Here is a 26,137-nt window from a genome sequence, read left to right on the forward strand (position 1 = left end):
TTAGATTATATAACAGATGTTACAGATGTCAGATTGTGTTGCAATTATTATTACTTGTTTAATAATGCAGACGATAATTTAAATTTAAATCAGGAAACTATTCAAAATATTATGAAAAGGGACAATAAGGTATATAATAGTCAAATGTGGATTTAGGGTTTGCTGATATCTATATGCAGTTAACTTTGTCACATCAGTCAGTGGCGCAACCAGGATTTATTCAAGGGGAGGGGGGTCCAGGAAAATTTTTTATTTATTATATATTGTTTTTCTGTTTTCTTCCTGAGTATATACTATATACATTATAAATACATTTCATTGCTTGATAAATACAATTATATATTATTATACCAACTCTAATAATAATTATAATCAATACATTTTGATGAAAACTTTTGGGTAACTTTAAAAATATAAAATAAAAATAAATACTATGGCATGATCCAGGGGGGGTCCGGACCCGGGGTCCACCCCCCTGGTTGCGCCACTGACATCAGTGATAAAAATTGACATTGTGTGCAACGTGTAGACGTGTCGAACATCACCTAAACACAGAGCCCAACTTAGAAATGGACCCGGGTCTAATTTTTGATGGGGCCCCAAAATTAATAAATTTTTATCTAAATTCTAAATTATCAACTTAAATTATAAATTCAGTCTTTTTGCTATATGGATTTTTTATATTCAATTTATTTTATAAGATTATAAATAAATTATACCATAAGTCTATATAAGTAATTATTTAATGATGATTAATAGAAATAAAACAATGAAATTAAGAATATAAATATTAAATATAAGTTAAGAAGTGTAGATCCAGTTTTTAATTTAAAGAAATGTTTACTGTTATACACCATGTACCTACATTGTACACAAAATTAAAGTGGTAATGCATTTTTCAACATACTATTATAGTCAATGTAAATAATAAAAACATTTACTTAATTTAGAATATAAGACGTTTTTTTTTCTAGATTTTAGTACACTAAACTTTTGAATTAGATCTGAAAAATCTGCAAGTGTGTTAGTTAGGTATTTCCCTTTCAGCAAATAGACGAACGAGTGAGTTAAATTTGTCTTGGTGAACATCATAAAATTTCACAGTGTCACTTTAATAATTAAATATCAACAGGGGCCCGGGGCCCCAAATAATATCGGGACCGGGGCTGCAGCCCCCCATAAATTGGGCTCTGGCTAAACAGTTAATGTATAAAGCTTGCTGACGGATAAATAAGCAATCAAAAGTGAACACTGATTCTGGATTTAACCAGCCCGAATTCGGATCGAGTACAACTCCGAGTCTCTCGACGCGGGACTCGGTCATTGTTAATATTATTATATAGCGTTGGTTTGATTTTTTAAGTAGAATGATAAATATCAATATTTGATATTTTAATGCTAATCGTTAATTATTAAATTGTAAATAATAGACGAATAACCTATTACATAACACGGGCGCGTTTTTATCGAAAGTATTTCTTTGTCTCTGGATTTATCGGCAGCTGAAATTTCAGCCGCGGGCTAACAGCCACATGCCTTATTGGCCGTAATAATATAATATCCTTATGGGTAAGTATAATAGTCGGGTTCATCTTTCAGTGTTGCAACCTTGCAACTACAACTCCGAACGGTGTCCTGGGCCGACGGTGTGCAAACAATCGGTTCGTCCAACGACATTTTCCATGACATAAAATATTTCGTTCCGTTTACAATCTTATCAACAGATTATACACGGCTACCAGCCGAGTCCGACCTTGGCGCTCGTCTGTGAATTAATGTAAATACAAAATATATAGTGTAATTCGTTGTAGGGTATGTACGGTAGGTATGTACCGCGTACCGAGTACTGAGTCTTGTTATTGTTTATTTGTTGTGTGACGTACGCGCATGCGTTCCGACTCTACTGTATTCCAAGTTCCAACCTGTGGAATGTGGATACCTGCGTTTTTTTTTTAAATAGTCGTTTTTTTCGTTTGTACACAAATTTAATAATACGTCTCTAATACCGCTCTTCGCGTTTTATGAAATTACTACTTATTTGAGTTGTAGAGACAACGGCGATACACTGTAATCCCGTATTACGTCTATAAATATTGTTTTTGGATTTTTGATCGAATTTTACGCGTTTAATCCGATAAATATATACACATAATTACTTATGTCTATCGCGGGGCGCGAGAAGCAGTTGTTGTTTACAACTGCAGTTATCTTAGGAGCTTTACTTGGTAAGTCGTTAATCGGTTCTATTTTTTTTGTTTTATTTTTACAAAAAATGTTTAAACAAATAGTTTAATATCTTTAGGTAACTACCTACCTTCTTACAGACTACGGCTAATATATTATTTATGCATGGGTTTTATTAACTAGTTACTATTACTACTTACTAACTGCACATCACAATAATAATAATATAGTCTTAACATTAAAGTCTCTAGTATAGAACATGTACCTATGTACCTATGTTAGGTTTAAATCTATTTGTTTAATTTCCTAACTTGTTGTTTAAAGTACTGATAGATAGTGCTGTGTATTAGTAGAAAAATACATTATTTTTAGCATATTATAAGACACAAAGACATACTTCCCTAAAGTTTGTTATCATAATCCTAGAATTAGGTACCTAAGGAATCAATTTTGTAACTTTTATTTGGTTTAATTGGGTCTTTTCATGACCTTTTAAAATAATTTTTAAAACTTTCCTATATTTTTGTTAATTAATTATTTATATAATATACATTCAATGTACCTATTCTGTTTCCATTTTTTTCTTATATATATTATAAATCTTCTGTACAAATGTCCATACTTAATTAATAATATCTTTAATTTTAAATATTTTAAACTGAATTCTTTGAGATTTAATATTATTATGACATTCGTGTGTTTTAATGCATTTTTCAAGATTTTAAGTGCATTAAATGCATAGCCCTACTGATAATGTTTTAAAATATAATACTTGTCAACTTATTATTCTTCAATACTTTCTTGAAATATTAAACAGTATTTTTAAATTTAATAATAATATTAAGTAAGCATGTTTAAATTTTATAAATTTTACTACTCCCATAACTTCACATCATTTTTGAAGGTGTGCCTTTGGTAGTCGTTGACAAAGAGGTCCAAAGTGTAAACCATTTTTCTGTAAATAGTTATATTAATGTTACAATTCACCTTTTTTTAAATTTATATTTTTATAGTTAATGCTTTAATTTTAATTTATTAAGGTTCAATTAATTTGAATTTTAAATATTTTATACATTTCCACAAAATATACTATTAAAACATTGTACTTTTTGCATTAGTTTAAAGAAAAAAAGCTTCTAATTCCTTTGCATGATCTAAAATGATTATTATAATTTATAATGCAATACTTTTATTAAATAATTTATCTTGTTGTTATTAAGCTTATAACTTGAAAATTTAGTTTTATTTTAAATTTTTTATCTGTAAATACAGAAGTTATTGGTTACCTGCCATACCTGGTATGCGCTAGTTACTTTATTAGTGTACTTTGAATCTTTGAACAGTTATTTCAATGTCTTATATTGAAGTCCCAATGTGACCTTAGCCATAATTTTTATTTAAAACTATTATGTGTATGCATATTGCATATTATGGTATAATATTTCTTATTTAATTTTATATGTATTTCAGTATTAATTGTTATTCAATACAACTCTTAGGTAGGCAATGGGAATTCATTTATTTTAATATAGCATTTTATTATTTTTAGCAAACATAAATTTATTGTTTATTTTTAGAAGTTTTTTCGGTTCATATAATTATAATTTAATCTAATCATTGTTATTTTCATTATTAACTTGTTATTCTAAAATAATTCTGAAACTGAAATAATATTACACTTATGAGCTTTATTATCAGACAATTCAGAAGTGCATAATGTAGTTTGTTGCAATGATCAAATAAAATTGTAATCAATTTATTAGGCAGATAATTAAAATATTTTTGTTTCAATAAATAAATAGAAAAAATTAATATATTATACCATAAATCCATAATTTTTTAAAGATATCAACTATCTTTTTACAACAATACATATCAATAAATGTTGGTATTTCAACCAGTTATGAAACATGAGCTCAATTGAGATATAAAAACGTTACCTAGGTATTTAGAGCACAATTAATAAACTCCATTAAATATTTTTTTTTTATTTTATTTTTTATAATTTATAACTAATGTCTTGACTTTTTTACAGTATTTTTATAATCCATAACTGAACAATATCATTTATTAATTTAAATTTATATTAATATTTAAATACATTGCTTATATTATTTATTTTAATTATTTTTAATGAAGAATCAGAAGCATAAATGATCTTAAATTTTATATATTTTTAGTAATAATATATCTATTTTAAATAATATAAGAAATCATTTATTCATTTATTCATTTACTGGAAATTCTAGTGTTTATTATGAAGGGCAGAAACAAAATAATAAAATAATAGCACTAATCTGAGTAATTGTATATGAGTTAAGAGGTGTTGGTTAAATAAATACTTTATCAAGTTGCGCGTCAAAGATGCAACCATTGATTATAAATCATTTATAATCAATGGTGCAACTAAGATTTAAACATTAAATATAATTTTGTTTACAGGCCATTCGAGCTCTGGCCGCTCGGGCTCTGGCAGGGGGTCAAATTTGTCAATAGGGCCCAGATATAGTCAAACTCTCTTGTTGCCCGTACCAATGTGGTGGGGAAGGGTTGGGTCACAAACAAAGGAAAATGTACAGGGTTGGCGTAATCAAGACTCCAGTGGTAACCAATAATTACTGTCATAGTCATACATAGTTGCCTACATTTATTTAATGGAAAGTTATATGTTAAGACCAAAATTATATGTTAGTCTTAAATTTTAATAAAATATTTCATAAAAAAGATTGTAAATTATTAAACTGTCAATAAAAGATATAACGTTACTTATGTCGTTATGTTTATTTGTTATTGATTAATTAGTATACTTAGTATTATTATACTTATATAATATATTACATCTCTTATTTCATGAGTAATTATTGATGAGTATAGCATTAAACATTAGTTAATATCAAAAAAATATTAATTATTAAAAACATTTGTTTTCATTTTTATTGTATTCAATATATATATATTATATAAACAATATTAATTTAAAAATATTTTCTATTTTAATATTACAGTTGCATTTGTCAATGATGTCGAAGGTCGAAGTCAATATAAAGACAAATCTGAGGAGTCAGAAAAATCTCAAACACCGCCAGTGCACAAAGGTAAGTACGATACATTGCTACGACCATGGTTGTAAAATCATCACAAGCATATTATGATTATAAAGATAATATTGATCTGCAGTCATCTCATGTGCCTACTTCTTGTTTATAATGTTTTATCAATATGTATTTATTTTTTTTACATCAAACAGATATAAAACTGATGCGCAAGAATTCATTTCTCCATTCAGCATGGGTTATAATCGCAATAGCGTTAACGATTGTATTGGGTGCCATAGCTGTCTACTATTGGATACTGTTTTATCCGATTATGTGCAAGAAAGAGCGCAAGTATGATGTTATGCAAATGTCTGCCAAACCTTAACGATCAAGCATGCATTTCAACAATTCAAAAATAAACAATAAAATCTCCAGGTGGTGGTGACTTACTGGCTCATAAACTGAAAACAATTATCGTGATAATATAAATGTAAAACAATTATTTGTATTCCTTTTAAAAGGTTTCCTATTTTTTTTTTTTTTTTTAAGTATTTTTACTTTGTTTAAAGTTATGACTGACTAAATTGATAAGATCTTCAAATGGTGACTGCCTTTCAACAGTTCCTTTAATTAATCCAATGGATTTTACGTTTAGATATCTTATACATTACTGTTAATAGAACAATATTTTTAAAATTTGTATTTTTTACGAAAAAACTAATTATTGACTAGTACATTTTTTTGTGTGTTTTATGCTTAATGATAAAAACTTCTAATTTAATGATATTTAAATAATATAAGAAATCATTTATTCATTTATTCATTTACTGGAAATTCTAGTGTTTATTATGAAGGGCAGAAACAAAATAATAAAATAATAGCACTAATCTGAGTAATTGTATATGAGTTAAGAGGTGTTGGTTAAATAAATACTTTATCAAGTTGCGCGTCAAAGATGCAACCATTGATTATAAATCATTTATAATCAATGGTGCAACTAAGATTTAAACATTAAATATAATTTTGTTTACAGGCCATTCGAGCTCTGGCCGCTCGGGCTCTGGCAGGGGGTCAAATTTGTCAATAGGGCCCAGATATAGTCAAACTCTCTTGTTGCCCGGACCAATGTGGTGGGGAAGGGTTGGGTCACAAACAAAGGAAAATGTACAGGGTTGGCGTAATCAAGACTCCAGTGGTAACCAATAATTACTGTCATAGTCATACATAGTTGCCTACATTTATTTACCTAATGGAAAGTTATATCTTAAGACCAAAATTATATGTTAGTCTTAAATTTTAATAAAATATTTCATAAAAAAGATTGTAAATTATTAAACTGTCAATAAAAGATATAACGTTACTTATGTCGTTATGTTTATTTGTTATTGATTAATTAGTATACTTAGTATTATTATACTTATATAATATATTACATCTTTTATTTCACGAGTAATTATTGATGAGTATAGCATTAAACATTAGTTAATATCAAACAATGAAACAAATATTAATTATTAAAAACATTTGTTTTCATTTTTATTGTATTCAATATATATGTATATATATATATATATATAAACAATATTAATTTAAAAATATTTTCTATTTTAATATTACAGTTGCATTTGTCAATGATGTCGAAGGTCGAAGTCAATATAAAGACAAATCTGAGGAGTCAGAAAAATCTCAAACACCGCCAGTGCACAAAGGTAAGTACGATACATTGCTACGACCATGGGTTGTAAAATCATCACAAGCATATTATGATTATAAAGATAATATTGATCTGCAGTCATCTCATGTGCCTACTTCTTGTTTATAATGTTTTATCAATATGTATTTATTTTTTTTACATCAAACAGATATAAAACTGATGCGCAAGAATTCATTTCTCCATTCAGCATGGGTTATAATCGCAATAGCGTTAACGATTGTATTGGGTGCCATAGCTGTCTACTATTGGATACTGTTTTATCCGATTATGTGCAAGAAAGAGCGCAAGTATGATGTTATGCAAATGTCTGCCAAACCTTAACGATCAAGCATGCATTTCAACAATTCAAAAATAAACAATAAAATCTCCAGGTGGTGGTGACTTACTGGCTCATAAACTGAAAACAATTATCGTGATAATATAAATGTAAAACAATTATTTGTATTCCTTTTAAAAGGTTTCCTATTTTTTTTTTTTTTTTTTAAGTATTTTTACTTTGTTTAAATTTATGACTGACTAAATTGATAAGATCTTCAAATGGTGACGGTGACTGCCTTTCAACAGTTCCTTTAATTAATCCAATGGATTTTACGTTTAGATATCTTATACATTACTGTTAATAGAACAATATTTTTAAAATTTGTATTTATTACGAAAAAACTAATTATTGACTAGTACATTTTTTTGTGTGTTTTATGCTTAATGATAAAAACTTCTAATTTAATGATATTTAAATAATTATATTATTATTAATCTAATAAATTACTTAGTATTAAATGGTGCAAACAATTTTCAACAATTAAATTATTTTAATATATTTTTTATACTCTATTATCAATTTTTAAAAAAGTAGGTATATTGTATTTTACTACTTAAGAAGTTCATAAAAACAAGAACTGAATAAAAAAAATCTTTTGATTTATTGATTATGTTTTTATTCTTTAATGTTAAATTTGAATGTAATCTTGTTGAGTTGACTACATTCAAATGTTAAGAGCCTCGAGATTACTTTTTAAGAATCAACTTTTTTTTTCTATTAGTATTAATGTCAGTTAATTAATTATTATTGTCATCAATTGGTCTGAGTTAAGTGCTAAGAAAGAAAGGTGCCTAAAATTGATTAAGAAAAATCATTGTTTATTTTAAGATTAAATTCTACTTATTACTCAACATTTTAGTAAAGTGAAGTAAAGTGGTTACACAGATAAATTATTTTTTAATCACTAATTAGTACTTATGTAGTTATAAACTTTTTTTTTTAATACCAGGACACATTTTTAGTGTTAGTTAATGTTTTGTTATATTTTTAACTGTAATAAAAAAAAATATAGACTTAAATCAAACCTAAAAGAACTATAAGCATATATTATAAACATTAAATACAAATAATGTATTTAAATCAATAGTAGCTATGTTCTATATTATTTTGTTTGAAATATTATTTCATATAAAAAACAAAACAGAGAAAATACATCATAATCATAATCTTAAGCTTTAAATACAAAAAAGCAAAAAAAGGCTTAACCATTGTTGAATAATTAATTTAACTAATTATTATTAAGATGATGTCAGCACAATATTTGTTTTCTCTCTCAGACCCACATGCAACATAGATTAAACTCTTTCACCTAAAATTGTTTTTTTATGATTTTTGAGTAATCTTCAAGTTAAATCACCTATAATAAAAACTATGGAGAATAATATTTTGGAAGATATGACGTAGACATATCGGTTTTATATTTTATTTTATATTCGATTTTCAAAAAAAAATGTACATTTAAATGATGTTTAAATTATTTTGAGACAATATTTAGATAAATTGATATGTCATACTCTTAAAAATATTATTCTCAATAGTTTTTGTAATGAGTAATCTCTTTAAGATTACTTAAAAACATAAAAAAAATTGATTCTCCGTAAATGCGTTTTGTCTATGTTGTACATGAGTTAGAAAAAAAATAAACAGCGTGCTGACATCCTCTTAAGTGATTATAAAAATTGAGTACTTGAATATAGACCAAAATTTCAGTTGTTAAAATTTGCCAATCCTGAGGGAACTATCTTTCATCCACCAAAAATAATTCTCATTCCAGACTTATTTCTTATAGATGAGGAGTTTTAAAATTACTATTTCATTTAGTGTAAGTATTTATTTTTATTGGCACTTTTTACCTATTATTTGTACTTAAAAATTTATTTCCTTAAACTAGAAATATTAATACTAATTATGGATTTATTACACTTATTAAATCATTTAAATTAGAAGTATTAAAATTCAGTTATTCATCATAACTCCTTAGGTTTGAAATTGTTAAACCTTAATACAAAAATTACAGTTATAAGTATAATAAGTAGATAAGATAAGTATACTTTATTAAGAATATTTTCTCATATATTTTAGTAAGGGAACTAAATAAAATCTCTTTTTAAGCAAAGGCCAACATGAACTAGATAATTACCAAATCAAGAATTTTATAAATAACATTAAGATTGTTGAGTTGTAAAAAAAAAAAAAAAATAAATGATTTATTTAATGGACTTACCATAGATCACTAAATTATGTTTAAAAAAATATAGTTTACTATTGACTATACTTTTGTACTATGATTGATTCATTAATAAATGCTAATTTATAAAATGTTTAGTGATCAAATTATATACAAGTTTGTTCTTAAGTCCAATAGATAAATATCCAGTTTTAGATCATACATGTTCAAAGAAAAATCAAATATTTGACACCTATACTCTGTTACAGACAAAAAGCAACTTTGGTAACTGACTTGTGCACAATGGTTTGGTTTAATCACACAGTATGTTTAAAGTTAATTGATTCTGCAGGGGTGACAACAGCTGATTTCTTCTATGTAATATATGATTAGAGTGTAAAGGTTTTTATTTCAAACCTTTTTACTCGTATTAGTATTTATTTAATTTTCTATTTATATTTTAATAGCAATAAATTAAAATAAGGTTTTCATAGAATAATATTTCTAATGCCTTATAAATGTCTTTATTTAATTTTTTGAAGGATTTGATTTTTAAAATTATAACATAATAAATCCATGTTATTATACATATCTAATAGTTTCATTAAATTTGTTTTTATACAAAGTATCAACTTGGCCAATACACTTAACACAATATACTGACAAAATTCTGATCTATTAACTAATACATTTTATTCTAAATAATGTGTTTAAGTGTGCGCCATGAATAATTCAATTTAACAATCATTTTCAAGGATTATAGAATACAATAAGTTACCATTTAGAAATTATTACTATTATTAATTATAATAAATACCATCAAATAATTTCATCAACTAAGGATTACAATGGATGTTTAAAAATTAATAATAAAAATTAAATAAAAAAACATTCTTTAAAAATTGAACTCTGATATCATAAAAAAGAAAATTACACAATAATAGGTGAAAATCTAGATATTGTTTAGATCATTTTAATAACTAGTTAATTAATAAATTATAAGCTATATAAGTATTTTTTTTTTAAATCTAGAAATTTTCCAATTATAATACGTTAGTTTTGAAGTTTAAATCAGAAGGTTGACTGTTAGTGTTACAATTAGACATTTTATTAGCAAAACTTGTTCAGTCTTAAAAAAATATAAAATACAAAAAAAATTGGAGACTGGAGATGTGTTTATAATTCTTCTTTAGGAATATCATCTAAGTCGACATCAGATAAATCAATGTCATCAGCAGTTGGTAATTCACCATCTTTACCGTCCCAGGGTTCAGTTGCTTGAATTTCTGGTAATGCAGCACCTTTGACTGGGGCAGTTGTACCACGACCATAAGACAGATCTCTGTTAATGGATGAGCATGTTTTCAATCAGTATAGAATTGAAATTAATTTATTTCAAAAAAATAATAGATAAATATTGAATAGGTACCTTAAAAATTCCTTAATTCCATCCTCTGAAAATGAGCCTCTTAAAATTGAGTACTTCATTTTTTTAACATTCAGCACAGCCAAAGCGGGATATCCAAAACCACCGATTTCTAGTGTTGACTCCAATTCTGGTTGTTTGCCTGCTTCGGCCCACAGCCATCTAAACAATAATTTCTTAGCAAGACCATATACATATATGTAACAATAAACTATTAATTTTTGTAAAGAAAATAAATGTATAATAGGAATAAGAACAAAAAGGAATATTCAGGTAAAATTGAAGATAAGTGACATAAGAATGGAAAACATGAGCAGAAGAAAAAATTGTATATATTGAAATAAATTACCCCCAAAGTTTTTGTTTGAATTTATCTCCTAATGAGCGTAATGTGTTCAGGTACTCATTACGACAGCTGGCTTGGCAATCTAAAATATGGGGTAGTACAGAGACTACACATAGAGCATGCTCTGAGCACCCAGCTTTGAATGTATCTTCATTTACAATCTATTTAATGCACAATTTAAATTAAGTAATCACTGTTTAATGATTAATTATTTTTTCTAAAATCTTACTTCAATAATATCTGGTGGTGGTACATTCTCTTGATGTTTCTGCATTGCCCAGCTAACAATGTCTGAAGACGTTCTTCCACCAGTATATTCTTCAGCTCCGCTTGAACTGGATGTACCTGATGGGAAGAATTTAATTGTGGGATATCCACGAATGTTGAATTCTTGAGCTTTTGAAGAGTGTACAGTAGCATCTAATGCTCCAAGTTTAACCTAAAGAACATGAAATAGCATTTGAATACAATTTTAAAATTGTAAAGGGACAAAATGTTTGCTTTACTTTTCCTTTAAGTTCTGAAGCAGCAGCTGCCCAATGAGGAGCCAAATTTTTACAATGTCCACACCATGGAGCAAAGAATTCAACCAACCAAATATCATCAGAATTCAATACAAGTTTATCGAAATTTGAATCAGTCAGTTCAACGACGTCATCACCAGATGATGATTTTTTAGAAGATTTAGATGATCCATAAGGTACACCTTGAAGGTTAGCACTAATGGAGTTCTTAATGGCTTTGATAACCTCATCGGTAATACCGACGGCTGTACGGTCTCCATTGAAGTCTTGAGGTTTGTTTTTGTCAACAAATATTTTGACAGTAGGGAAACCTTGTACGCCATAACGGCCTGCAAAAGACGGATACTTATCAGCGTCTATGGCAGCCACTTTGACGATACCCTGGAAAAAACAAACGGAGCACTTGCATAAGAATCCGGCCAGTAATCAAAGAAAGTAAAACCCCCGTAAGCACTATACCTTCAGGGCTTTGGCGGCTTTCGAGTATTCGGGCACAAGTCTCTGGCAGTGTCCACACCACGGGGCGTAGAACTCGACCACCCATATTTCGACGCTCTGGAGCACCTGATTGAAATTGTCATCGGTGAGTTCGATGACGTCAGAGTTGGACGGATATATAGCCGCCGCGGAATTGGCGAGAGCCACCAACAGTACGCCTGAAAAAACCAGAACATATTATAACAAAACGAGCCATACGACGTGTGATCGCAAAACAGCGCGAACGAACGTCCGGTATATTACTCACACCACAGCGGAGTCATGTCGGTCCACGGTTTTTATGGTACGACGGGAAATCGTCGATCGGCGGAAGTCGAGAACAAAGGAATAATATTTCACACACGCGCAGCGAGAGTCGGTGAACGATTGTGCCGGGGCAACGTTCGATCAAACGAAGTTCGTACGGCGACCGCGAACGTGTGGGCGACAAGAGAATCGGGACACGACTGTGACACCGTGTTCGTCGTCAGGTGGTTGTTCGGTTTCGTCTTTTGTCGACGTGCGCGCGTCCGATTAGGTAACGCGATTCGAATATCCGTTGTTTGTGCGGAAAATAACGTTATAACGACGACGGCGGCGACGGCCAAAATCGCTGGTTAATCGGTTCACTGTTCACTCGGCTCTCGTGTTATCGACACGGACGTGTTATCATCGGCAGCCGCTCGTGGTCCACTCTCATTGGTCGACGCGCGCTCGTCCCCACCACTACCACCGCCAAACCAAAGCGCGTCGATGAGATTGTAAAAAACTTAATAATAATAATATGTACCATAACGATTTTGTTATATTTTGTCAATTTGGTCTAACAACGCGGCTCGGTTCATCACCCGATAAAATTGCGTTTATGTGTATTTATCTCGTGGACTTATAATAAAATTTAATTATACGTCTATGGTTTACCCGGTCTGTGCGTAACCACCAAAAGATAACAACATCCGGATGGTCGTATTCTCGGCATATCCACAGAATAGAATAATCATCACATCTGAGTAGCGTACTAGCGTGCGGCAGATAAACATTATAAGTACATAAAAACGTAACAACCAAATAACATGCCACTCGCGAGATTTAATTCTATAGTGCGGCAATAACGATATTTAATAATATGATATATATATCATGGGGTTTTACTTTTTTCAAATTGTCACTTATCATATTATAGATATTTTGACGACAGATAGGTACCACGGTCTTAGAAGATCTTCCACGGACCAAGTCACTAAGACAATAATAGTATAAAAAAAGTAACAAAATAAAATTATACATTTTAGATTCTGAACGGAGTGATGAATGTATTGATTTTACAATGATGTGTGTTATTTTTTAACTAGTCGAAATAATGCTTCAATTTCAAACTTTAGGGGTGGTTTCCGATGGGAAAGTATATACCCTTGATGCAATATAGAAGTCAAAAGTAAACATTTTCCAACAGTTTTCAAAAAAATCGAGAAAAACAAAAAAAAAAAGTTACGGAAAAACGGGAATTTTTACGCGGAACCAGTTTTCGACCAAATTAATTATTTTATATGGTGGTAACTCAAAAAATTAATTACTATAAATACTTGAAATTTTCACCACATGTTTATACTAATGTAATTAAAACATGGCTAAATTTTCAAAATATTTTGAGAAATTTTTTTTGAAGTGTCGATAAAAAAATGTTGGATGGCCAAAAAAACTTGAAAATTTAATACAAGGTTCCTTATGAGTTGTTTTTATTGTAGTTAAAAAAATCAAAAATCGTTAGTTACAACTTTTTTTTATAAGCGTTTATAGTTCAAATTTTTACAAAATATGTTAAAATCGTGAACATTTGCAAGTAATTTTGTAGTTGAAAAATCATAAAATTGTTTGTGTTTATATCTAAGGTTAATAAATTCTACACTAAGTTTTCAATAAGTTTTCCTGCAAGTAGCTATAGAGAAAACTCGAAGCATCATTATAGGAAAAACTTTAAGTGCTTTTGAATTTTAAATTTTTACGAAATAGCGTAACGATAACGATTTATCCTCGAACAATTTTAAATATTTGTTATTATTCAAAAAGTATAAGTTGTAGATTCTAGAAAATTTCACCAGTTATTTAGATTGGCATTTTCTTTACATGATTTAATTTTAAAAATATTTTGATTGTTTTTGAGCTATTTATAGACAACTTAAATTTTCGATTTTTCTGAGAATTTTTTTTGAAGTGTCGATACATTTTTTTTGGCCGAATCAAAATATTTGAAAATTTAATACTAAGTTCCTCATAAGTTATTCTTATAGTGATTAAATAAATATAAGAATACATAGGTACAATTTATGTTTAATAGCATTTGAAGTTCAAATATTGACAAAACTTCGTAAAAATTATTTTGTAGGTATAAAAATTCATAAAAATTTTTGTATAAGTAGCAAGAGTTGAAAATTTAATACAAGATTTTCCATAAGTTTATCTTACAATAATTATAAAATAACTAACGTTTTGGTGTAAGTATTCAGGCCATTAAAACATAAACCACCTTTTTCACCAATCATAGGTTTCATGTACATGAGTGCCAGGGGGCCAAGGCACCCGTTAGAATATTGGATATTTATAATGTGTATTTATATCCAAATATCTAAGTAGCACGATTTTGATAACCACAAACCTACAACATGGTATATAGTTCTCCAGAAACTAAAAAGATAGGTAATATTTAATACTCTTCAAGCTAAACAAGACATAATTAATTGCTAATCTCTTCTTTCATTTTGTTCAACAAGGCGGTGTATGAGAAATAAATCTCTTAAAACGTATGATAATTATGCAGTATTAATAAAATTTCATTTTAGGAAAAATGAAAATGGAGCAAAAGCCAATGGTTATAGTAAACAATTACTTAATTTTGACTTTTTGTTGTATACAAAAGTAATGATTAATATTTTTGAAAGGGTTGAAATCTTAAATGCAGAACATCAAATAATATCTCTAAGTTTTCAAGAAGCACAATTAAAAATTGAAAACATTATCATACCTATTCAACAACTCAGAGATATTTCAGTGTACAACATGGTTACTATTATCATATTGTATTATTTAACATTTATTAATACTAATAAAATCCATAAGAAAATGTTTTTAGTTACTTAAGCAGTAAAATTATGACACCAATAGGCGCAATTTGGAGAACCAAAATTAAAATTTTAGAAGGTTAAATTGTTACTAGCCCCCAAGGCAATTCCATGCATTTTTTAAATTTAACGGAGACATTGTTATTGACCAGGGGCTAAGCCCCATCCCCCAAATTATACACTAGTGCCTATGATACCAAGGTCGGGCAAGGCACCCATTAAGTTTTTTAAAACCTGGCGCTTATGTTTACAATGATACCTATCATTAGATTCAAATTTAACACTCCTATAATATATAATAGTGATCCATATGGTACCTAAAGTACAGCAAAGCGGTACCCACTTACCCGCTTTTTTAATTTTTATACTATAGTATAATAATATGATTCATATGATTCATATAGGCTGGTCCATAATCTAATAATTTTCATCGGCCTAGGAAGATAAATCTCTCCAACTCCACTGGCCAGTCGCCACTGAGTAATGTGGTTTAAGTATAGGTACACTGTTGGGATGGCACGTGCGTCAGATTTAATATGGTTATTAAAAGAAATTATATAGGTACATAGCTTCAGTATTTAATTAGTATTAATCGTTAATCGTGAATTGTGATTAAAATATGAAAATATAATACAAATAATATAATACCTATAATATCTAGGTACTATTGCCCTAGGAATAAATCTACGGTATAGGCTCAGTATTATCGTAATATCCCATGAACTCGGAGGTATGCAAGTAGCTTAAATATTTTATATTCATTGTAATCCCCGTATCTTTGAAACATAGGTTTTTAAGTTTTTTTAAACATTTTTATTATCATTATTTATTACTATTTTATAAGGATTTAACAACGGTTTAAGATATAAGTATATCTTAAACTGTGGATTTAACATTAAAACGCAAAACGCAGTACAATATACCATAAGAGATAAGACATCAAGTGTGAGTGGTGCAATTAAGAACTGCATCGTTCAGTCACACATTTTACCTGAAATAATTCCAAATTACATAATATAAAAACAAACAGTCAACGAATGTGGACAGTAGGTGTAAAATGTATGTTCTGGAACCTGATCCCTCTGATCCTTTTGATCCTTTCGATCCCGCCGCCGCCGCCACGGTTATCATACGCGCAGAAGAACTACGGGATTGTAACCTTAAGTTTATTTATATTTAAACTTGTGTGAAAATGTGTGAAGGAAAAGAATTAGAAACAGCTTTTGGCTTTGAAAAATAAACGTAGTTATGATGTTAGTATTATTTTTTTCACGCTATTGTTTGATTGTTTGAACTAAATTTTCTTCTGCAGTAATTATAAATGATCAACTATTATAACATTATAAATAATTGTAAATTTGTAACCAAGTTATATAAAAATAAAAATATTAAAATAAAATCTTAAATAAAATAATACATTATATAATTAAATCATATATTAGGATCAAGCGAGTAAGTGGTATGCTAAAGCCAATAATGAAAAGACTTTAGATTATGATCCAACAAAAAGCCTAAATCATGGTTAATTTATCAAGATTGTAAGTATATAATATATATATATACATATATTATTAAATATTCATTTATTTTTTTTAGGTAATAATCTGTACGGGTGGGCAATTTCGTAGTACATGCCTTATGCTGGTTTTAAGTGGATTGAACCTTAACTAGTACTGAATGATTTGAACGATATATCACCCATCGGGCAGATATATGAAGTTGACATTACTTATCCGAAAGAACTCCATGATTCACACAACGACTTACTTTTCCTCCCACAAAACAGTATCCCAGCTGGCTTAAAAGTTAAAAAAAACTTATGGCAACACTTCAGTCGAAAAAAACTAAATATAGGTTCATAAGTACTTCAGTTTAATCAATTACCATGGCTGGCCCCATACACAGCATTATTAACACAAAGATGCGAAAAAAGCAACAAATGACTTTGAGAAAGACTTTCAAATTTTTAAATAATGCGGTTTTTGGGAAAACCATGGAGTCTATGCGGGAAAAGAATAAAAATGGAACACTCTGATAGAAATTTTCTAGGCATAAAAAAATATAAAACACATCAGTGTTAGAGATATTTTTCTCATTGTACATATAATATTATATAATATATTGTTGAGTTATACAACACACACACAAAGCCCGTTTTAATAACTCTACACATATGGACACATATAATGTATAAACATTATAATAATAATTGATAATAATAATAATAATAATAATAATAATAATAATAATATAATAATGATAATATATGTCATATAAAAATAAATAAATAATAAGTATAAAATAAAGTCGGGTGTGAAATTGTCGTTTAAAAACTGTACAAAAACGAAAGAATCGAGCGTATAGAACGACAAAAAAATGTATACAATAATAATTATTGATTATAAATAAAAACAACATGTTTTACTAAATAGTATTTATAATTATACATAATATATGGTATAAATAATAATAATAATGATGAAAATGTATTTATATAAAAATTAATAATATTATTTATTATTTAAAAGTAATAAAGACACATCTTGTGGCCAATTTTACAGGGATGTTACAAAATATTACAGAATATAACATTTGGTATTTTTGATATCGGCTAATTGATAAATAATTTTTTATTTTCACACAGGGTAATAAAAATAAGTATATAATATTAGTAATTAAATATTATATAGGTATCATAACATTTTTACATTAATAATATAAAGGAATTATGGGATATTGCGAAAAGGTGGGACGCTAGTATAATAAGTTAATTTTGATTCATTAGGTACATTATTATAATGATAATAATATCATGATGAGTTTTATAAGGCAACCATAACTACAAGAAAAAAAGGATGAAAATATTGAAAATAATAAAAATAAAAATAAATGAAAACTGGCAAAAAGTTGTAAGTTGACGTAATATTATAGTATAATATTGTATATGGACGGAACACAGTGAAACAGCAGTAACTATCAATTATTTTTATTCATATTATGTTAGGTTTTTTAATGGATCTATAGATTACATTAATATTACATTTAATATAGACTTATTATTATTATTATTATCATTATATTTAAGTCATTCCTCTTATGTTTAAGTTTAAAAATCCATTATAGTAAACTTTTTTCGCACGTAATGAAACTATATTTGAGATATACACAGGCTGAGATAGTGTTATTTATATGTAACATAATAATGTATTAATTCATCGGATAAGACTATTTTATAATTGTCAAGTAGACGTATTATTATAATGACATAAAGTAGGTACATTATGCCAGTTTTGAACGGAAAAAAAATGAAACAACTCGTGTGGGGCAGTGATCATACACAACAATAGAATAAATTAAAACGATATATAATATAATTGAAAATTGGAGAGGTGGATTTAATACATTTCTAAAAAGTAAAACCTATACACATTTTTTATCCTTATCGACGCTCGATTAATGGGGGTCAAAAAGTTGGTAAATGGTAGTTATTAATATTTATTTTGTATTTTTTTTTTTTTTTATCACAGTTAATTTTTGGCAGACGTTTTGACAGGTCTGCCATTAAAAATATTCATACAATAATATTAAACAATTTTTTTTTTTTTTTTTGTTTTTCATTGATATAGATAAATAATCTTATTGCAATTTTCAACGTCCTTTGCTAAACAAATTTCTGTATTACGTATCAGTAATCGCACAAGTTCACTCAAAACGTGAGTATAGCCTGCCTATATTATAATAGTTCATTTACATTTTTACACATTTTATAGTACAATAATAATATATATACGGGACGATCGTAAAATTACAATTATTTATAAAAACTAAAAAAACAGTCTGGTTGTACAGAAGACAACAATAGTATGTACACGTAATAACGTCTTAATCTTCTTAATTTTATTTTCATATCTTTCTTTTTTTTTTTATACATAATGTACACGAAATAATTAACACTAAATACACACGAGAATAAAAAATATACATAAATAGGGCGGTTGAAAAAAAAAATGTACAATAATATAAATAATTAAACGCTTTAACATCGTATCCTCTGAATCGTGTGCAATTCGATGAAAGAGTCGGTTGGATTGAAAATAGAAAATCATACAAATGCACAAATAAACGAATTATTTTATAACGTATATTAATAACGAAATCAATCAAAATTTCACGATATAAAAGGAGGATTAGCTTACATACGTCGTATATTATAGGTATACTATGTATTTTCGATGGCTGAGTCGTGTGATGGCATCGCTGATGCTTTAGGATAGGGGATGGTGGGGGGAGTATACAATACCTAGTTAATTTACAGACACGATATATTGCAGAATATATAATATGTAGTTATACGTATAGTAAGTCATTGAGAAAAAATATACAACATAATAATATTATATATATATATAAACATGTTAAACGCGTACTTACAGAGATAACGTATAATAGTTATATAGTAATTAATAATAATAATAATAATATACAGGTACAGTCTAGATCATGTCGAATAAGGAAAAAAAATTTATAATTATAACATTAAGTCTCGACGTGCCGTCGTCATCGTCATGATTGTACGCGTGTCATCGTTCGTTCGGATATCAATTTCATATAATAACATTAATAATATACGTACATTGATATACAACACTATAATATTAGGCAATAATATCATATAGGAACCAAATACAGCCACGGCCGACATCTCTACGACGATGCGCTGACGTGTCCGGTTTTTTGCTCTACTACACGAGAAAGCCTTCGGACAGGTTGGCCGAGAACTGCGCCCGCATGGCCTGGATGCTGTTCATGATCTTCTTCTGGTGGCCGACCAGCGTGATGCCTAGCGCCGTCAGGTCGGCTACCGTCAGCCGGGCCACCGCCTTCGGGCTCACGATGCCCGCCTGTTCGAAGTTGTCCAAGTACCGAGCCATCTTGATCGAGCACAGCCACTCGTTCACCGATCCGAATTGGGTCATGTCCGGCGCGTCCGAGCTCAGTGGGTTTACGGACCTGTGGATCAACACCGATCACATTTTAATAAATTTTCATCGTTGTTATCACGAATATAATATTATAATAGTAGGTATACGTCACAGGTATACGATATAAATTATTATACATTAGTACATTACACGACGTACACGCGGACGATGTGCCTACAGGTACGCGATAGGTAAGTACCTAGTACCTACCTACTACGATACTACGGTGGTATAGACGGGAAAAATTTGCAGGGAGAGAGGGTGGCTATATACTGAGCCACTCTCGATTGTTATATCGCTTATAAATAAGCGTAATACCTAATATTATGTTATTTTTGTTATGACGAGTACCTAGAGTATTTTTAATGCTTTTTTTTTTAATTTTAAAATCAGTACACTATGTAAATTATAAACCGCTATATAAATTAACGTATACGTTCATAATACGGAAGAAAGATTATTGACTGCCGTTACGTTGTAGCTGGTATTGATATAACGACAATAATTTATTAAAATATACGATGCAGTGATGTGGCGAAAGGATGTTTAAGGAGTTTCTGAAATTTTAAAGTGTGTTGAAGAATGGGTTTAAAGAGTGCGCGTATTATATAGACGGTATATATTATACGCGGCGTGCGGATATTTGTCTCAGTATTTTTTTTTGTGTTTTGCAATGGTTTAGTTGAAATGATCTCGTTATTGATGAACAAAAATAAAAAAAGGCATCTGCCGATAGGTATTAGTATTCTGTTTGGGAGAGGGGATGACTAAAAGTATAAACTAACCCTTCTCTTCCCCTTATATGCGATTACTTAATGATGTGATAAAAAGAGCTAATGATTATTATATTATATTGTGAAATGTTAATGTTTGATAATATTATGAACTCGACAATGATATTAATCAAAATGTACTCATCAACGCATCTTAGAAATACACTCGATAGCCGTAATATAATATTATGAAATCAAGGCGATGAGTATATACTTGTGTTTTATATATACATATATATATATATATTATATATTGTAAAATTCACTAATAATGCAGTATATTATACAGATACACTCGTTTGTTTTTGTAGATTTTTGTGATTTTGGAAAAACAATTTTTACGTGGTTTTCTAGTATCATGCACTAAGTAGGTACTCGTATTTTAAACAAAATCTAATCTTTTACTTTTTTTTTATTAGTTACTTTTATGAAAAATCAAATTTTGTGATTTCATACCTCCAAAGCTAGGTAGGTATTTAAATAAGATGAATATGGTGCGATACTTTACACGCCAACATAATAAAAACGCATTAAGTTATAATTAGTTATAACAAATAACTATGTTTAGTACTTGATTTTTATTAGGTACATCAATATTTTTAACATGTTCGTTTTACTATAGTTGTTAATAACTTAAAACTTACATCAGATTCATTAAAAATATATTTTTTTTATCGATATCACAATATTAAAAGAGAAAATAAAATAATGGTAGCACATTGAATTGATTAACCACATAATATACAAACACAGATACTAGATAGTGAACTAAAGCGATTCACTAACTTTATACCTACACTTAAGAAGAAATTGAGGGTGGGATCAAGTATATCAGGTGAACTACACTTTTTATGTGGATGACAATACGTGTTATCGTTTCGGCGAGCAAAAAACAAAACAACATTAAACTCTATAAATAATTGTAATACTAAAAAAGCGTTTAAGACGTATAAGCGGCGAAGGACTTTGGGAAGCGGTTGTTGCAGGAAAAACAAATAAAATAGGTTAATTATATTATATGTACACAATGCAAGGACATAGACACATGTAAATTATTGGGGTATAATATTAATTGGGGGGGGGGGGCGATTATTAAATCGTATAATAATATTAATGTTATTTGCATAAAGCACCGTGTGAATGACCGCAGACGGCGGCGCTATAATAACTGATGACACCGACAACAACAGCAATAGTAACAATGTTGATGATGATGACGACGATGACGAATTAAGTTAGGTGAAAGGGGGGAAGGGCAGGATCGTGTATATATAATAAATACTAACTATATTTGTACAGAGATATAAATGTATTTAGGTGTGGTATATACGTACATACATACATACATACATACATATATATTTATGTATAATATATATGTACCATGTACGTAACGCCATAACGGGTATTACCTTTTCGCGGATAGCCAAACAAACGGTCTCTCATTCGTGATGAAACGACACCCAATCCGAGCCACACTTAAATACGACCGGCACATAATACGGGTTAACAGGCGGCGGACGGCTGTCCAAACATGCAAAAACCCAATGCGTTTGTTAAAGATAAAATAATAATAATAATAAATTAAAATAAATAATTGTACGTTAACAAAAAAAAAAAAAAAATAAAAAAATAAAAAAAATAGTTATAATACCAAGAATATAATCTTTAACGGCGGCAACATAATACAAATGTTTTAATACGTTGAAACGAAAAAAATAATTGAAATATAATATTATTAGTACCTATACATTTATATTAAATACGTTTTGCATCAGCAGAAACCAAAGCCGATGTCGAATAAAAAGATGCCTTGACGTAGTACTCGTAATTCGTATATAATATATATTATTATGTTGACGTGGTGTTTATATATCTATACACGTATAATAATATATACTTTTACGTGACGATTTTGAGAAGTTTGACATACGTCACAAACATATTATCTGTGCACGAAAGTATTCATACAATAAGTAGGTATAATAGCCTAGTTATACAGTATTCCCGATGGGTGAGAAGGAAGTAGTGTGTGTGTGTGTGTGGGGGGGGGGGAGAAGGTAAATACAGATGAAATGAAAATAAACGATGACAGAGAGATAGAGAGAGAGAGAGTGAGAGAGTGAGACGCACTGAAAGTTAATTCTTTTTGAATTAATATAATAACATCGCGGTCGGATATATAATATTACTAGTCTTACGACAATTATGTAGTAATTATAATAATAGTTGTCGTTGCCCAACCGGGATGGAGGTGCATATAATCTATATATATACAATATGCTGAGAGTTTATTTATCTTCTTTAAATTGTTGTACAAAATAATAGGTATACAAGAAATATCATTATTTCCCCCTTTTTTTTGGGGGGGGGGGTTGGTTGATATGTACGTATATTAGGTGAAATCATTTACTTACACCAGAGGTTTTCTGGCCGATTTTTTTTGCCACTAATGGAGCACGGGAAAAGAAGACTATTATAATTTATAGTCTTTAGGGGACAGGGGACAGGGGACAGGGGACAGGGCCACAAGGGTCAGCAAAACTCGCACTCTAACTTGACGAAATTCACCCAACAATTCCGGAGGTTATATTAACAACAATTGTATCTACACATAAGTTTCGTTTATTTTTTAGGCGAAATTAAGGCACTAAATTAAAGGATTTCATTCTCCTCATGCTCCTATAACACACTTCCCGCGACGAAGATGATTTTACACCAGGTTTTCTGACATTTATTATTATATTTGGATTTTATATGATTTGGTATAAACGGTATAAGTATACAATAGTGGTCCCAGACGAGTTTTCGATTCGCTCAGATTGTTTGGTGGAATGATTTGGGAAGATATGATATTTATGAGGATTGCACCGATGGGTATATAATATAATGTTATTTTGTTTTATAATAAGTAATAACTCGAAAGACAGTAGTCATAAATAAATAAGGCATGAGTTGGAACAATGCTGAGAAATAAATTACGTTACTGAAAACGAATACTCGGAAATTCTTTCCAATAATTGTTTTTGAAGTAAAAACAAAATGTAAAAAATATTAAACTTGAATTATTTTCTTACGAATGTTCAGATCAAACGAGAAATTCTGATAGCATATTTTTCAAAAGGTATTAAATATCAGAGAAAAAAAAAACGTCATATTCAGTAATAAATTTGAAAATTTTTTATTTACTACGCACATTCCTGTATATCCAACGTTAAAAAATGTTTTTAGGCGAAAACATTTCATCGACGTGTTAATAAATAAAAAATAAAATAATAAAATTCAGATTAATAAAAATATAATTTTTTTCTAAATATTTTATAAAATATAAAATTACTAATTTTGTTTATCTGAAGTAGGACTATATTGTTTTTTTAATATTCATTGAAATAATATTGTAAAGGTAAATAATTGTACACAAAAACAGATATTAACGAGCTATAAATATAATTTACATATAGTTAATATATTCATATACTTTTTTATAAATATTAATTAATTGGAGATAATCCGCCATAGTATGACTCCATAAAAATAATAATGAACGAAGCGATTACTAATGAAAAAATAAAAAAATCAAAGCTTCAATCAGCAGTGGCATAAAGTATATAAAAATATACAAAACATAGTACTCAAAATATGAACGGATATGCAAAGCCCAAGAGAAATTAAAATAATGTATTATGAAACCGAATAGTAGATCGAAATAAATAATGATTCCATATACACGATAAATAATTGTTTGCAATATTAAATGTGAATAATTAATTCATTGGAAGGAATCGATATTTTTAAATTTCGATTTACTACAAATAGTTAGTGAGAAAAAAAATAAATATAAGAAGAAATTAAACATTATCGATAGATTTTTACCTATTCTGGGCGATCCGCCTGAGCGTGTCCGGACACCTTATGAGCTTGTCGAGTGTTTTTACGATAGACAAGAACATCGGTCGATGCGTCCTCTCTTTTTGCCAGCAATCTAACATTAACTGGTAAATAGTTTCCGGACAGTCCATGGGCGCCGGTAAACGGTAACCCTTTTCGATGGACTTGATCACGTCCTGGTTACTCCAATTCCAATATGGACGTTCGCCGTACGACATCACTTCCCACACGACAATGCCGAACGACCATACGTCCGATGCGGAAGTAAACTTTCGGAATGCTATGGCTTCGGGTGCGGTCCACCGGACCGGTATTTTACCGCCCTGGAAATTTGAAAACTGTCAATAAACACAACAACAATCTGGTTAGTCCGTCGTTTAATACAAAACTGAAAATCATTATTGTAATTTAGGAGGTATACGTTCTCCATACACTGACTTACCCTCGTTGTGTACGCTCCTTCAGTAGTGCTTTCGATCTCTCGACTTAGACCGAAATCAGCTATTTTACACACTAATTGAGCGTTGACTAGTACATTGCGTGCAGCTAGGTCACGGTGCACGTAGTTCATTTCGCTGAGGTACTGCATGCCGGACGCGATGCCCCGTAACATACCGACTAACTGTAGGACTTGAAACTTTCCGTCGTTGGCCTATGTTAATTTTCATAAATATAAATTATACACGTGAAATATTGACATTTTCCCTCCAGATGATTGTAATATGTTTATAAATTTATGATTAATAAAAATATTTTATAAAAAATTAGTATGTACTCACTCTCAGGAACGTATCTAATGAACCGTTTTCCATGTATTCAGTGATGATCATTACCGGGTTGGATCGGGTAACGACGCCTTGCAGGAATATCACATTGGGGTGTTCAAATTGTCCCATGATCGAAGCTTCTGTTAGGAAATCGTTGCGGGCCTTGTCAGAACTACCAGGTTTTAGAGTTTTGATGGCTACGTCGACTTCGACGGAAGGAGACCCGAGAACTTTTAATTTTCCCCGACACACATCGCCGAATTCTCCACCACCTATGGGGAAATCAACACACATCGTTTACACGAACGTTCGATTGGTTGCATGATATAATGCTAAATAATTAAGAAAGTATGTTTTGGTGGTGGCAAATGGGGTGGTAGTTATACATTGCTATTACTAGGACTGAAAGTTTTATGCGT

General features: G+C 29.5%; 3 protein-coding genes across 14 annotated transcripts in view; 1 reads left to right on the forward strand and 2 right to left on the reverse strand.

Annotated features, from left to right (window-relative positions):
* Positions 1–1,630: 1,630 nt before the first annotated feature.
* LOC114123861 (uncharacterized) lies at positions 1,631–7,859 on the forward strand. 5 transcript variants are annotated; one of them, XR_007604962.1, is made up of 5 exons: positions 1,631–2,225; positions 4,627–4,788; positions 5,190–5,279; positions 5,432–5,767; positions 7,420–7,859. XR_007604962.1 is itself a non-coding variant. In XM_050203489.1 (4 exons), exons 1-4 carry the CDS (start codon positions 2,159–2,161, stop codon positions 7,252–7,254), a joined length of 492 nt encoding a protein of 163 aa, XP_050059446.1. In that variant the 5' UTR covers positions 1,631–2,158; the 3' UTR covers positions 7,255–7,859. The 5 variants fall into 5 exon arrangements, 4 of the variants coding, with proteins under 4 accessions (XP_050059446.1, XP_027842797.2, XP_050059451.1 ...); XM_050203489.1 differs by lacking the exon at positions 5,432–5,767 and having other exon boundaries at positions 7,082–7,859; XM_027986996.2 differs by lacking the exon at positions 7,420–7,859 and having other exon boundaries at positions 5,432–5,813.
* Positions 7,860–9,927: 2,068 nt separating this feature from the next.
* LOC114123853 (protein disulfide-isomerase A6 homolog) lies at positions 9,928–12,840 on the reverse strand. Its single transcript, XM_027986983.2, has 7 exons — positions 12,461–12,840; positions 12,175–12,371; positions 11,698–12,096; positions 11,421–11,630; positions 11,195–11,352; positions 10,849–11,007; positions 9,928–10,761 (listed from the first exon to the last, which is right to left on the reverse strand). The coding sequence occupies exons 1-7, from the start codon at positions 12,474–12,476 to the stop codon at positions 10,596–10,598; spliced, it is 1,305 nt and encodes a 434-aa protein (XP_027842784.2). The 5' UTR covers positions 12,477–12,840; the 3' UTR covers positions 9,928–10,595.
* A 6,343-nt stretch (positions 12,841–19,183) lies between these two features.
* The window catches only part of LOC114123847 (ephrin type-B receptor 1-B), a 119,757-nt gene continuing 112,803 nt past the window's right edge, over positions 19,184–26,137 (reverse strand). For 4 of the 8 annotated variants that reach the window (XM_027986966.2, XM_027986965.2, XM_027986962.2 and 1 more), the window contains 4 exons: positions 25,731–25,990; positions 25,394–25,603; positions 24,937–25,289; positions 19,184–20,318 (listed from right to left, as the gene is read on the reverse strand). In XM_027986966.2, coding sequence (XP_027842767.2) covers positions 20,051–20,318; positions 24,937–25,289; positions 25,394–25,603; positions 25,731–25,990 — 1,091 coding nt within the window. In that variant the 3' untranslated portion in view covers positions 19,184–20,050. Of the gene's footprint in view, positions 20,319–22,475; positions 22,588–24,936; positions 25,290–25,393; positions 25,604–25,730; positions 25,991–26,137 lie in introns of all 8 variants that reach the window. The other 4 variants (XM_027986968.2, XM_027986967.2, XM_027986963.2 and 1 more) reach the window with 2 other exon arrangements.

This window comes from Aphis gossypii, chromosome 1, assembly GCF_020184175.1.
Source record: "Aphis gossypii isolate Hap1 chromosome 1, ASM2018417v2, whole genome shotgun sequence".
Classification (NCBI taxonomy): domain Eukaryota; kingdom Metazoa; phylum Arthropoda; class Insecta; order Hemiptera; family Aphididae; genus Aphis; species Aphis gossypii.